We start from the raw sequence: 14,730 nt of genomic DNA on the forward strand, positions 1-14,730 counted from the left end.
TCCTGTTATCCCTGTGCTATTTTCATCCATGTCCTAGATTTGCACAGGACATCTACTCAAACCAACCTCTGATTTCTTTTCTGAGAAATCTATAGCACTCATCTTATGTTCTTATTCAAATGTGGTTTGACCCCACCCTCACCTAACAAGAACTAAACAGGGGTAATATGATAACTTAGCTCCAGTTTACCATCCATATAGGACTGCTCTTCATATCTACTTGCATTGGATCTTTAATGAGTCCTTCACTACTTGTGTGTAATTTTGGCATTTATTTACTACATCTTTTTTATGAAAATCCCAACCATTATATCAAAATATTTGTAGTCCTATGGAATGCTAGTCATATTTCTTACCAACTGTTATATCATACTTACCCCAAATCCTAACACAAAAGCATAGATAGATGGATAAACCCATTGATCTTAAACACAACATACCTTTTATGTATGAAATAAGTGTAGATTACCAACATCTAGAGTGTTCCTTAACATAGTGACAGAGTACTCTTTTCCATCCAAATATGCTTTGTATTTAAAAGTTATAGTCATCATTAATATTAGAGGTAGAGCTGGCCACCACTTGCTCGTGCCTCTAATCCTAATTACTGAGGAGGCTAAGGTCTGAAAATTATGGTTTAACGCTATCCCTGAAAGGAGAGTCAAGACTCAAGTAGTATAGCACCAGCCTTGAGTGAAAAAACAGAGATATTGCCCTGAGTTCAAGCCCTAGTCTTGGCTTGTGTGCAGACACACAGATACGTACACACACACAGAGTCAAAATACTTTTATTTAACACTTGTGGATTTCTGTAGTATTTAGCAAATAAAGAGATATAAACATCAATATAGGGCTGGGATGTAGCTCGGTGGCAAAGCACTTGCCTAGCAAGTGAAATGTCCTGGGTTCAATCCCCAGTACCAGAAAAGAATAAAATCAATATGTCATTTTATTACTTGGCCACTTATTACTAATTATTAACACCGGGAATTAGCCAACCCTGATGCTGAGATGAAGGGCAGTTTAGCCTCAAGTTTAGCCCAAGGACAACTCATCCTTGAAAACCTGGTTTGCATTTAAACTCTGCCTGCTCGCCTCTCATTCAGTCCAAAGCAAAAGATCCATCTTTGGAGATTCTTCACCATGTTTATCAAAACCACTACTTTAGTGACTCATGAATATATTCTTTCTTGTGTTATTAGAAATCTCTTCATGTCAAAGTCATCACAAACAAGGAAAGGGGGCTGGTAATATGGCCTAGTGGCAAGAGTGCTTGCCTCATATACATGAAGCCTTAGGTTCGATTCCTCAGCATTATATTCATAGGACACATTAATATGGTCAAAGGAACTTCACTTAAATAAAATAAAACAAGACAAGCAATTTATTCTAAGTGCATATGTTTAATAATGTGCACTTTTCTGGTAACTATTTTGAAGTAAAGAGGTCAGGTCTGGCCAGTGCCTTGTTGGCCATAGAATCTGGCATCTTTCCTTCATGGTGTACCTGAATTCCTAAAGAAGGGAAGTCCCACCCTCAGGTGATGGGTGTGCCTGGATCCATCCCTGGAGACAGGGGTGGGCACTTGGCCTATTGGTTACTGGATCTGTCAATCCAGTGCTTGGATTGGGAGCTTCCTGTGACCCTGCCGCATGACCTGACCATATGTAGGTTCAGACCAGCTCAGGCGCCATTACGCCATGCCACGTGTCTCTGAGTTTGAATCCGGTGTCCCGTCTCCTGGCTCATCTCTGGTCACCATGATGTCCCACTTCAGCTCTCCATTGGAGCTAAATTGGTTTAGGTGGGCCTCAAACCACAACACTAGTCACCAGCCCTCAGTCAATCGGGCTAGGTGTCTTTTATTTAGCTGTGCACAGCGTCTGATGGCCACCACCGGGATGGTAACAAACAGCACCCGGCCTCTGTAGGACTGGGCTTTAAAAGGCAAAAATCACATATACTACTCCCCTGGGGTCACGGGGTAAGAATCACATGTACCACACTCAGGTGGTCATGGGGTAAAAATCATGGAGTCAAAATCACATGTACCACACACAGGTGACAGTGCATCTGATAGTAAGCAGGCCTACAGAAGCAGAATTGGCAGTTGATCACAAATAGCGATTGCGATTCCAGTAAAACTCTGGTAAATAAAGCAATGAGCCATTTAAGCAATCAAAATACTCTTTTGTTTAATTCTTGGTTCTGGGTGTAACCGGTATTTACTGAGTACCCACTTAACTTCTTTAAAACATGCAAATGGAGTAACAATTAAGCTTGATCTGTCTCTTTTGCAAGGATCAAGCAGCTCTAGGTCAAGCTGCTTTTCACTGGGATGGCTCAGCCTTTTTAGCTAGGACTAACAGTGAATTTCTTGGTCTGGATGTCTCACGTATCATTAAGATGAATTGCACTTCCTGAAAGCCCTTATCCTTAATCCCCCCACCTGCACATTGTCATCAAATGATGTAGAGAAACAACAATTTATTTCACAAATCCACCACCCTCCTGTCAATATGCTGTAACATCTACTTAATTCTTCATCTTCCATATCAAAGCCAGAGCTGGACACATGGGCCTTTGCAGACTTAGGTTATTTTTGTTATCTCCAGGTCATTTCAACATACTACTGCCACGCTGTTGCGCACACAGACAGTTTGATGGTCTCTGGAGAATCTCGGCTTAAGCATGGTCAAGGCTGTTTCATTACCATGGCAACACAGCCAGCGGACCATGGACACACCTAAAACCTCTAAGGCGGGAAATAAGTACTTTTAACTGTTAGCTTCTTAGCCTGAGGTGGAGAGGTATTTGCTAGTATAATGATACTTGTTTGCTTCTGTGGGAATTCTAGTGACCTTCCACTTGGCCTTGTTTACTGTTTAGGGCAATCTCTTAATACCTGGTTCAATTCTCTTTAGTTGTCCAACCTTGAGGACTTTCATCTGAGCTGGCAGTATCTCCTCCTTCTTGCCCTTCCCCCAAAGGCCTGCTCCCACCAGGTGACACCGAGAATCTCCCAAAGTGGAAGGTTGGACGTTCTTTTTCTTTTCAGAATGTTTGTGTCATCCAATCCTTTACATATGAATGAAGGCTTCAAAACAGGTCAATGGTATCACAGTTAAATAGGTGGAAATTAGTTTCATACACGCACATAGTACATATATATATAATTTTAAGTTAATAACATTTTGTTTCTTTATAAATTGTTGTCCTATTGTTTGTTGTTGTTTTTAACAGTCTTGCTACTTAGCCAAGAACTCACTATTCTGCTCGGCTTCCCAAGGCTGTTGAGTCAAGGGAAGGCTGCCACTCCAGGCTTGAAAACGGATTCATGTTTATAAATTTTAATGATCTTCTGGCAAAAGAGAGCCTGTCTTATTGTTCTAATTTCAGGTATTTTACGTATTTGCTCTTTTGATGTATTCATAAGGAGCAAAACAGTGATCTGTTATTAATATCAGCGTGTTATTGAACTCTGATATGATGTCAGAAAGCTAAAGTAAATGGATGCTTTGTGTCATCTCTGTCCTGGGGGGGAGGGAGAGGAATAACTTTGCCTCTATGGCCTGCGTCTCCCTGGCTGCAGGACCAGGTAGGTGGACATCCAGTTGGAGTGCGCAGGGTCTCTGGCCTGGCTGGACAAGTCTGTGCGATCCACAGAAACAACTCCTCCCCTCCCTTCCCCCACCCCCCCTCCCGCCCCTGCCCCTCCTCCTCCTCCCCTAGCCCGCCCCTTTCCCCAGATTCCTTCAGCCTGGCTGGAAGAGGAGTCTGCCTCCGGGCTGCAAGTCATCCCCTGCTACGAGCTGGGTCACCGCTTCCAGGTTAGTGGCCACTTCCATTTCTCCCGCTAGGAGGGAGGGCTTGGTCTGCAACTTGCCAGGCCGTGTTGGGGCTCGCGGGGGCGGGGAGGGGGGAACGCCTCCGCCGTTCGGGGTTCCCTCAAGTGTGGGAAGGGATCCTGGAGGAGACCCCCCCTTGGCCGCTAGGAGTGCGCTGGGTGCGAAGGGGGTGGCGAGAGTGAATCTCAAGCTCGGTTCTGCGTGCTAGGGGGTGTTGGCGGACGCAGCTTTTGGAAGTTTCCAGCGCACTTGGGGTGCTGAGGGCCCGGGCATCCCGAGGTCAGCACCCCCTCCCCCTAGCCCAGCGGCCGCGGGAAGTGTGCGAGCGCGGCCTGCACCCCGGGAGGGGGTGGTGTGGGGGCGGGGAGCCCCCCCCCTACCTGGGCCTCCGCGCCCGGGGCGCGCGGGGCAACTGGGAACCGCGGCGGGGATCGCACGTCTTTGGGATCCCAGACGGGCAGAGTCACGCGTGGATGGGGGTGCCCTGGGGATCGGAGCGCCAGTTCACTTTGCGCTCGTGCACTTGGACGCCGGGTTACCGCTCACCTGTGGCTCCCATCCCGGGGACGGCTACTGCTGTGCTCGGTGGGCCGCCGCCATGTGTCACTCCCGGGCAAAGGTGACTCGGTGACGGTGAGGGGCGGGGGGGGGGGGGAAGCACTGGGCTGGAACCCCAGGCCTGGGGGGCGGACGCGCTCCCCCCCCCCCCCCGGAGCCCTTCCTGTCCTTAGGAGTTCCCCGAGGCTGGGGATGATTTAATTGTATTTATGCGTGGTTGGGGGTGGGGGGGGAGAGTCAGGCCTGTGGCCCGGGCTGACACTGATCCTCGTCCTGGGAGTCACGACCCGGGCCCCCCCCCCTCATTCGCCTCCGGGATGCTAGGATTACAGGGGTGCCCCCATCGCTCCCGGGTTTAGGGGCGCTTCCTTGATAGATAACGTTGAGAGCAAAATGTTTTAAGCAAAGAAGACTTGCGGGGCCTGCTACTCCCGGAAGCAGAGGCGGAGTCTTGAGGATGCAGAGTTCTAGGCCAGCCCGGGCCCCGTTCCGGACAACTCGAGAACAACAAACAGCCAAAGAAAACCTGGCGCATAGCTGAGGCCAGCCAGGCCTTGATTCAATCCCTAGTATTAATTTCTTGAATTAATTTCTAAAGTCGTACATTTGATGCCAAAAAAAAGAGAGAGAGAGATGAGTACGGGAAGAAAATGGGCCCATCTGCATAATTTTGAATGTTCTTGTAGCTTCATTAGAAAGTGAAAGGGACCCCGCCCCCCCTTTGGTGGTGAGCACCGGAAATCCCAGCTACTCCAGAGGCTGAAGTTTGAGAATCTTGTTTCAGAGTTAGCCCAGCCTTACAAATGCAGATTCTTAATCTTGAATTAATCAGCAAAGAGCTGGAACTGGAAACTGGGCTCAAATGGTAACACACCAACCCTGAGTTAGATCCTGACGCCTTGAGCTCAACTCCAGTACTGGCATTAAAATTATAATGTCTAATGCAATGATCAGAATGCATTGTGTAATTACATATATTACATGCAAAATATAATAATTAAAATTATTGGTACTTTGAATTATTTTTTCTTACTAAACCATGAAGTTTAGGTGTGTATGTCACACTTGAATTCTCACTTATGACCAGCCGAACTTTCACACGCTAATAGCTGCATGTATCTGCTACATTTGCCAACACACTTCATTTGCAAAATTTTATTCGTTGTCATTTTGTCTTTTAACAGTAAGATGCCATGATAGTGGCACACCACAATTTGTCCATCTACTGGTTAGTGTTTTCATGGATTCTTTCCACCTTGGGGCTATTACTACATTGCATGTATAGGCAGAAATTCATCCTCCATTCTTCCTGTACTTGTGGGGTTTTTTTGTTTGTTTGTTGTTGTTGTTTTTTTGGCCAGTCCTGGGGCTTGGACTCTGGGCCTGAGCACTGTCCCTGGCTTCTTCCCGCTCAAGGCTAGCACTCTGCCACTTGAGCCACAGCGCCACTTCTGGCCCTTTTCTGTATATGTGGTGCTGGGGAATCGAACCCAGGGCCTCATGTATATGAGGCAGGCACTCTTGCCACTAGGCCATATCCCCAGCCCCTTCCTGTACTTGTGTATTCCAAATACAGTTTTGCCTGTAACAAAAGTGAGAGTGTGTGTATGCGCGCGTGTGTGCGTGCACTCAGGGAGATGGAGTAAGCCTTCAATATGGTACACCACAGTCCTGGGGCTTGAACTCAAGGCCTGGGCACTGTCCCTGAGCTTCTTTTGCTCAAGGCTAGCACTCTACCACTAAACCACATTCCCAGCTCTAATTACTAATTTCTCTTAAATTTTTTATTTAAATTGTTGTACAAAAGGCTTTCAGTTCAACATGTTAGTTTATGAGTACAGTGCAATCACCTCCTATGTGCCAGTACTGGGGCTTGAATTTAGGACCTGAAACTCTCAAGAATCCTAGCTACTCAGGAGGCTGAGAAGTGAGGATCACTCTTCCCCCACTGGCATGTTGCGTTCCAGAAGAACAGAAATATGGTTTTTGGTTCACAGTTGTGTGCCTAGTGACACATATGTCAACGGTGTGTGGATAAGACACTAGAGCCTTTCTCCTGAGCTTTTTCAAAACTTGTTTGCCATAACTCCTCCATCTTTGGTCTCCAAGATCAAAGATATGATTGATTATGAAAAAGCCTCTGCCTTTCTGCTCCACATTGAGTCCTTTCATTCCTCTCCTTCCCAGGAAAGCCCCAAGAAATAGAAATGACCATAGTAAGTGGGGATAATATGTTTACAACTAAGATTTTCATACCCCGTTGTGACTCAGGAGGCTGAGATTGATTTGAAGCGAGCCTAGGAAAAAAGTCTCAGATTCTTATCTCCAACTCACCAGCAAAAAGCTGGTAGAGCTATGGCTCAAGTGCTAGAGTGCCATCTACCCAGAGCAAAGAAGCCAAGCAAGAGTGCAAGACTGAGTTCAAGCTCTGATATCAGCTCATTCAGACAGACAGACAGACACACACACACACACACACACAATTTTTAAAGGATAGGTGTAGGAAGAAAAAAATAAGTATACAGAAATTTAGAACATCTAGACAAAGAGGACCTTTTGGTAAGGGAATGTGTTTTAATGCTTTTAATGTGGTTTTTGTTGGGCTGGGAATATGGCCTAGTGGCAACAGTGCTTGCCTCATATACATGAAGCCCTGGGTTCGATTCCCCAGCACCACATATCTAGAAAATGCCCAGAAGTGGCGCTGTGGCTCAAGTGGTAGAGTGCTAGCCTTGAGCAAAAAGAAGCCAGGGACAGTGCTCAGGCCCTGAGTCCAAGGCCTAGGACTGGCAAAAAATAATAATAATAATAATAATAATGTGGTTTTTGTTTTTGCTTTTTTTTTTTTGTACCGGTGCTGGGTCTTGAATTTAGGTCCTGGGCCTTATTCTTTACCTTTTTTGTTTAAGGTTCTTACTATACCACTTGAGCCGTAGCTCCACTTCTGGCTTTTTGTTGATTAATGGGAAAGAAGGGTTTACTGGACATTACTGTCCAGGCTAGCTTTGAACCATGATCCTCTGATCTCAGCCTCCTAAGTAGCTAGGTGGTTGTAGGTCTGAGTCATCACCTAGCTTTAACATGTGTTTCTCTACTGATACCTCTTGTGACTGGGGAAAAGAAAATAATAGTATGAGTTCCTTTCCTTTCCCTCCTTTCTTAGCCTGAGCCTTGTTTTGTTTGCTCTTCTACCTAGAATTCTATAAGCAAGGACTCTCTTAGAGTTCGGGCTGGGCAGGTGAGAGCCAGGAGAGTATCTGCAATGACTTCAGTTCTGGTGGACATCCAAGAAGAGGTGACCTGCCCCATCTGCCTGGAACTACTCACCGAACCCCTGAGCATCGACTGCGGCCACAGCTTCTGCAAAGCCTGCATCACGAGGAATAGTGAAGAAGCAGTGCACCGCCAAGAAAAGAGCCACTGTCCTGTGTGCAAGGCCAGCTACCAGCCTGGCAGCCTGCGGCCTAATCGGCATCTGGCCAACATAGTGAAGAGGCTCAGAGACGTAGCGCTGGGCCCAGGGAAGCAGCCGAAGGTAATGCTCTGCGCACAGCATGGTGAAAAACTCCAGCTCTTCTGTAAGGAGGACGGAGAGTTGATTTGCTGGCTTTGTGAGCGATCTCAGGAGCACCGTGGTCACCACACATTTCTCATGGAGGAGGTCGCCCAGGAGTACCAGGTGGGAGCCTGCGATGGAAAGAGGACAGCGGGAAACAATGCTCTTGGTAGGGGATTTTGTGTCTGTGCCCGTGTCTGTGTGAGCACATGCATGCACGCTGATACTGGGACTTGAACCCAGGGCCTGAGCACTGTTCTTTAGCTTTAAGCTTACCTCTTTGTACTCCTTCCGTTTTCCTAGAGGATGAACCTAGAAAATTCCCCCCAATCAAGGGCAGAAACATTATCTTACTTGATATACAAGACTGAGTAGAAGCTTCTGGGAATGGAAGATGGGGGGGGAGCCTGTTGAGTTGAGTGTGGGAAGCACGGTGGCACAGGGTCAAGGAACGAAGTGGTTTGTGATCAGGAGAAAGTGCACTGGCTTGTTCTTCTTGGTTTATATCCTCTGTGTAAAGGGTTGTTTGGTCTTACCAGTTTTTCAGAACATAGGACAGTCTTTTCCTAAGATCAGAATAACCTCTGCCTAGGTCATTCCAATGTAAGACTGAGCCAATTTAAAACTTGATCCTGCTTGATCTGCTGTGTTTCTTCCAGGAAATGTTCCAGGAGTCTCTGAAGAAGCTGAGAAAAGAGCAGCAAGAAGCTGAGAGGCTAATAGCTGTGATAAAAGAAAACAGAACATCTTGGAAGGTAAGAAGGATTCCTCGGAAGGATGTCCAGGACAAAGGAGTCCTGGTCTATAACTATGAGTTTCCTTGGGCCCGCTTCCTCACTGCGTTCTTTTCAAACCAGGGTATCCATTGCCTTGTGCAAGGAGCATAGAACTGGGAAAATGGCAAACATTAAAAACGAAGCCAGGGTTTTGAAACAACCACATACGAGAGGCATTATGGCCAGAGGGAGCCTCTACTTTACAATTCCGGGGCTCATTTTACAGTTTCAGTCTCTGATCTCCTGGAAATGACAGGTTGATCTTGAGCTATTAGTTCCTATCTATGTAGTCAAACGTGGGAGGGGAGGCTAATACAGAATTATGAGAGATTATGGAGGCTTACTAGAATCCAACACTCACCTAGGAAAGAATCACCATGTTTATAAGGCTTTTTGATAAGGCAGTCTGAGGTTAATGGCCAGGGTAAAAGAAGAGGAACTTGTTCCCGCTGGCCTGCGTTCCTGAAGATATTGACCACTCTCTCAGTGAGGCTGGCTCAGGAAAAGTGTTGAGCCTGATCTCTTACACCCCCAAAGAGGACCCCTTAGCCCAACAGCCTCTTTCTTCCCTGATACCACAGAGTCAGATGGAGCCTGAGAGACACAGGATCCAGAAAGAGTTTAATCAGCTGCGAAACACTCTGGACAAGGAGGAGCAGCAGGAACTGAAGAAGCTGGAGGAGGAAGAGAGGAAAGGCCTGAGCATTATGGAGAAAGCAGAAGATGAGCTGATCCACCAGAAACAGTCCCTGAGAGAGCTCATCTCCGACCTGGAGCAGCGATGCCAGGGGTCTACAGTAGACCTGCTACAGGTAAGACGCGCGGAGAAGCCTGGAATCTGGGAGTAGGACAAGTAGAAAGGAAAGAAAAATCCTTTGTAATGTCTCTTGCCTATTGAACTGGTCATGAGCAAAGCATAAGATTTAGAATGTAAATGTGAAATACCATGGTTTCAAAAGACTGCAGTGAGGGAGTGGGCCCAAGGAAACTCTTATAGTTATAGACCAGGACTCCTTTGTCCTAGGCTCCCATGAACTGCCCTAATCCTGTCCTAGGATATCCTGAGACAGGGCTTGAACTCAGGGCCTGAGCACTGTCCCTTGCTTCGTTTTACTCAAGGCTAGCACTCTACCACGTGAGCCACATAGCCACTTCCAGCTTTCTCTCTCTCTCTTTCTCTCTCTCTCTCTCTCTGTATATAGATAGATAGATAGATAGATAGATAGATAGATAGATAGATAGATGTGGTGCTTAGGAATCAAACCCAGGGCTTCATGTATAGGACACGTACTTTACCACTAAGCCATATTCCCAGTCCGGCAGTTGTTGTTTTTTTGAGAGCCAAGCGTATATCCAGCCTTTGAACTTGTATCTTCAGTAATCAGAATAGATTGTAAGCTTCTTAAGTGCAAAAATCATGTCTTTATCATCATTCTCCAGGGTCACACACAGCGCATAGCCAATAATATACAATGTATATACATAGCATTCTACCTCCCCATGCACACAGTTGTAAAATGATGAACTACCAAGTTGGGTTATTTTTTGATACCTTCATGTGGACTCTTAGGGATGCTGTGCCCTGAGTGTTTTATGTTATTGATTTCATTTTTGTTTTATTCTTCGGTTGGTTGGTTGGAAGACAGAATTTATCTACAGGCTATCCTGTTTTAAAAGCCTCTGACCTCAGCCTCCAGGGAGCTAGGTTCCAGTCATGCATGACCATGCATACTTGTCCTGAGTTCTATATCTATTTAGTAGCCTCAACATTGGGCCTATATTATTGTTGTTATTGTTATTATTATTCCTGTTCATATCATGGGACTGTAGAAATGGGAGAGTGACATGACCTATTACTCTTTTATCTAATCTGTCATTTTCCTTCCTAGGACGTGAGTGATATCACGAGAAGGTATGTATACGAATACATGAGGGGGCTAAGATGTAGCTCAGTGGCAAAGCACTTGCCTAGCAAGTACAACATCCTGGGTTCGATCCCCAGCACCAAAAAAGAAAAGACAAAAAAAAGTACAGTTAAAAAGAAATACATGAAGGAAGGGGGTTCTCAAGGTGGACAAAAACAATTCTGTATCCATAGCTTTACCCTGTAGTCAGTGGGGCAGACAAGGCATTGTTGATTACATAAGAATGCAAGAATCCCAAAGTAGAGGAAATGGGCTGGACCTCACAGCAGGAGAATTTGGATGATGGAAGGACCCAAAAAGAAGGACTGGGAAGTACAGGGCCTGTTGTTCCTCAGCTGGGCTGCCCATTCTCCAGCTAGCAGAAGATGTCCAGAGACAGTGAGTTGAAGATGCTAATAGAGGCCGTCTTCCCAGGCTTCTGATTAATGTAGGACCTAAAGCTCTCTGCCTGGTAAGCCCCAGCAGTGCATTCCCATCAGCTCAAACCTCTGCAGCGCCTCCTCCTGGACCCTCTGGTATGGCACTGGCATTTAAGTATCAACATCTTTTGAAAGATAGCAAATGATTCCCCAGCCATTTCTTAATTTTCTTTCTCTCTAGGACACAGAGAAAGGACAATTATTGTATTTTATAAAACTGACAGCAGTAAAACAAAGAGACACAAAATGAAGGTTTAAGAGGTCAAATCTTGCCAGGCACTGGTGGCTCATGCCTATAATTCTACCTACTCAGGAGGCTGAGATCTGAGGTTCACAGTTTGAAGCCAATCCATACAGATAAATCCAAGAGACTCTTACCTTCAATTAATCAGCAAAAAGCCAGACATGGAAGTATGCAACTAGGAGAGTGTCAGCTTTGAGAGAGAGAAAAGCCAAGCCCCCAGTACCAGCACACATAATGAGCCAAGAGGTTAAATCTTAGAGTTACACAGATGGTGAGAAGCTGATTTCTAGTCCAAGTCTTCTGATCCAGGGCCAGGAGTCTTTGCAGAAGGATGCGAACTTTTCTCAGGAAGGAGTGTTGATGCGCACTGAGGGAACTGGATGGGGTGGGGCACAGGTGTTTGGGGGTTAGCATAAGTTCTGTCATTTCTAGGAGTGAGTTGTGCACCTTGAGGCAGCCCCCGGTTCTCCCCACCAAGCTCAAAAGTATGTTCAGAGCCCCGGATCTGAAAAAGATGCTACGAGTATTTAGAGGTAAGATTTGGGCAAAGAGTTTGGATGTCGAATTGCTGATGTGAGGAACGCATGGGAAGGCCTGGTATGCTAGGTGTAGGACGAGAATGGCGATGGGGAGGGATGTGAAGAAGTTACAGTTCTTGCTTAAGAGGACACAGAATGACCAAGTCCCATCTTTCTAGAATTAACCATTTTCCTCAGTCTGGAGAGGAGAGAGAGAACACAACCTGAGACCACTGGTTTCATTTAAACGCATGTCACTCTTTTTCTGTTATAGAGCTAACAGATGTCCAGAGCTACTGGGGTGAGTAGAAACCATGGCCTCTGAGCTAACATGGCTGACCCCCTCCTTTTGCATGCTCCTACCGGGAAAACCCGTAAATTCTGTCTAAAGTAAGTGTCCATGTCAGACCCGCCCAAGTCTTGATTCTCATGTGATGGCTGTTGTTCCTTTTCCTCTAGTGGATGTGACGATGAACCCACACACAGCTAACTTAAATCTCCTCCTGTCTAAAAACCGACGGCAAGTGAGGTTTGTGGGCGCTAGGCTGTCGGAGCCTTCCTGTGTGGAAGAACATCACGACTGCAGCATCCTGGGCTCTCAGCTCTTCTCCTCAGGAAAATACTACTGGGAGGTCGACGTGTCCAAGAAGTCAGCCTGGATCCTGGGCGTGTGCAGTCATTCGGGGGAACCGATCTTCTCCTTCAATCAGTATGCCCACAAGCTGAACCCTTGCTCCAAGTATCAGCCACAGAGTGGGTACTGGGTGATTGGCTTGCAGCACAAACACGAGTACAGAGCCTACGAGGACTCTTCTGCCTCCCTGCTCCTCTCCATGGCAGTGCCCCCTCGCCGCATTGGGGTTTTCTTAGACTACGAGGCCGGTACTGTCTCCTTTTATAATATCACCAACCACGGCTTGCCCATCTACACCTTCTCAAAATACTACTTTGCTACTGCCCTTTGTCCATACTTTAATCCTTGCAACTGTGAAGTCCCAATGACCCTGCGTCGCCCCAGCTCCTGAATATCCTGCACACCCCTCTGCTCACGGATGCCCTTCTCCACGAGGCTCAGTGGCTCATGACTGCTCTTTCTGAAGGCTTTTTATTTATTTTTATTGCTTTGCACCAGCACTGGGTCTTGAACTCGGGTCCTTGGTACTGTCCCTTAGCTAGCTTCTTTTGCTAAAGGCTGGTGTTCTACCATTTGAACCACAGCTCTGCTTTCAGCATTTGGGGGTTAATTTGAGATAAACATCTCACAGATGTCCCTGGCTTCAAACCAGGATCCTCAGCTCTCAGTCTCCTGAGTAGTCAGGATTGTAAGCGTGAGGCACCAATGCCCAGCGATCTCTGAAGCTCTGTTTTCTGTATCCTCATTGCTTTCCTTTTGAACATCAACTCGGGGCTTTCCAGGGGTCAAGTAAGTTAATATTTATGAACACTGTTGATGACCTATAACTTCATATTCTTGTGATATTTGTCAAGTTTTACAAAATGTAACAATGAACAAAGAAATTACTGAGTAACATGTAGGATTGAGAGTGCTAAAAATGGACAAAAGTGGTGGTTCTCATGGCATTAAATTCAACTAGAAGAGGGTGTATCTTCAGTCTTTACTACAAGCTCTCCCAGTCTGCTCCTTTCACCTCACAGATTTAAGTAGTCATCAACACTTAAAAAGAAACTGTGCATTCCAAGTGAGTCAAAATAGAGAAAACAGAAGGGAAAGAAACCAATCGGGTTTTCTCTTGGAATAAAAAAGAAATACACAGAGAAAGCACATTTTCCACATCTCTCTTCTGTCTCTTTTCCTCCTTTTTTCTGTTGGTGCTACTGAGGACTGAATCCAGGGCAAAACCCCATCCTAGACGTTTCTGGTTTGTGCTGGTTCTGGGGCTTGAGTTCAGGCCTTCAGACTCAGGCTTATGAGTGGCATAATACCACCTGAGGCACACCTAGCTTTTGGCTAGTTGCTTGGGAGACGAAATATCAGACTTCTGTCTGCCATGGCTTCAAGACATGGTGCTCTGAACCCCAGCAGCCTGTGTGCCAAGGATTATAGGCAGGACCCCTTGGCTTCCAGCATTTGATACAGGTCCTCACTAAGTTCCACACTGGCCTTGAACTGGAACGCTCTCATTTAGTCCAGGCATACCTCAAATGTTAAATTCTCTTGTTTCAGCCTTCTAAATAGCTGGGATTACAGGCATATACCACCTTACCACCACTTCCCCTAACCTCCTAAACACTTTCACCGCTTGGCTGTTGTTGCTCAATACTGCACTGGGGTTTGAAGTCTGGGCTTGAACTATAACCTGAACCCTTTTTCTGTTCTTTAATTATTTTTTTGATAGTCTTAAACCTTTTGGATCCTTCTACTTACTTATGGCTTCCTGATTAGCTGAGATTACAGACCTGAATCTCTTGCATCCGGTTTATTGGACAGCACCTAGCATCGCTAACCTTTCTTTCCTTTTGGTGCCAGTACTAGAAATTGAACTCAGGGCCTCACATGCTTACTTAGCTTTTGTGTGCAAAGCTGGTGTCCTACCACTTGAGCCATGGTCCACCTCAAACCATGATCTTAAGTTCTCAGCCTTCTGAGGAACTACAATTAAACTTCCAAGTGACCAGCGCCAGCTTGCCAACTTTTTTTTTTTAAACTGGATTGACCTTGAAGCTTGATCCTTCCAATCTCTGCTTCCCAAGTAGTTGAAAGTATAAGAGCCCCATCTTGCCTGCTGACACCCATTTTCTTCCTGCCCAAATGCCAATAGCCAGTGAGTGAGTTGCTGTGACGTTGGTGGAGGGTGCTGTGTGCTTTCTGAGCCAACTATAGAAACAATCTGTGGAGTGGATGCGAGGGGAAATGGAAGCTGCTGG

At 46.2% G+C, this 14,730-nt stretch overlaps 1 protein-coding gene across 3 annotated transcripts; it reads left to right on the forward strand.

Annotated features, from left to right (window-relative positions):
- The first annotated feature begins 7,607 nt into the window (after positions 1–7,607).
- Positions 7,608–12,922, forward strand: Trim6 (tripartite motif containing 6). 3 transcript variants are annotated; one of them, XM_048361618.1, is made up of 7 exons: positions 7,608–8,085; positions 8,622–8,717; positions 9,320–9,550; positions 10,628–10,650; positions 11,759–11,859; positions 12,119–12,145; positions 12,304–12,922. In XM_048361618.1, exons 1-7 carry the CDS (start codon positions 7,669–7,671, stop codon positions 12,867–12,869), a joined length of 1,461 nt encoding a protein of 486 aa, XP_048217575.1. In that variant the 5' UTR covers positions 7,608–7,668; the 3' UTR covers positions 12,870–12,922. The 3 variants fall into 3 exon arrangements, with proteins under 3 accessions (XP_048217575.1, XP_048217577.1, XP_048217576.1); XM_048361620.1 differs by lacking the exon at positions 10,628–10,650 and adding an exon at positions 11,642–11,643 and having other exon boundaries at positions 11,738–11,859; XM_048361619.1 differs by having other exon boundaries at positions 8,022–8,131.
- Positions 12,923–14,730: the final 1,808 nt, after the last annotated feature.

Source organism: Perognathus longimembris, chromosome 13 (assembly GCF_023159225.1).
Source record: "Perognathus longimembris pacificus isolate PPM17 chromosome 13, ASM2315922v1, whole genome shotgun sequence".
Classification (NCBI taxonomy): domain Eukaryota; kingdom Metazoa; phylum Chordata; class Mammalia; order Rodentia; family Heteromyidae; genus Perognathus; species Perognathus longimembris.

What these genes read in the sequence shown, in the direction of transcription:
- Trim6 (XM_048361618.1), top strand. Translation starts at nt 7,669, where the DNA reads ATGACTTCAGTTCTGGTGGACATCCAAGAAGAGGTGACCTGCCCCATC. An exon ending in AAAACAGAACATCTTGGAAG is followed by an intron (nt 8,718 to 9,319) that starts GTAAGAAGGATT and finishes CTGATACCACAG; the next exon opens with AGTCAGATGGAGCCTGAGAG. An exon ending in GTGAGTGATATCACGAGAAG is followed by an intron (nt 10,651 to 11,758) that starts GTATGTATACGA and finishes TGTCATTTCTAG; the next exon opens with GAGTGAGTTGTGCACCTTGA.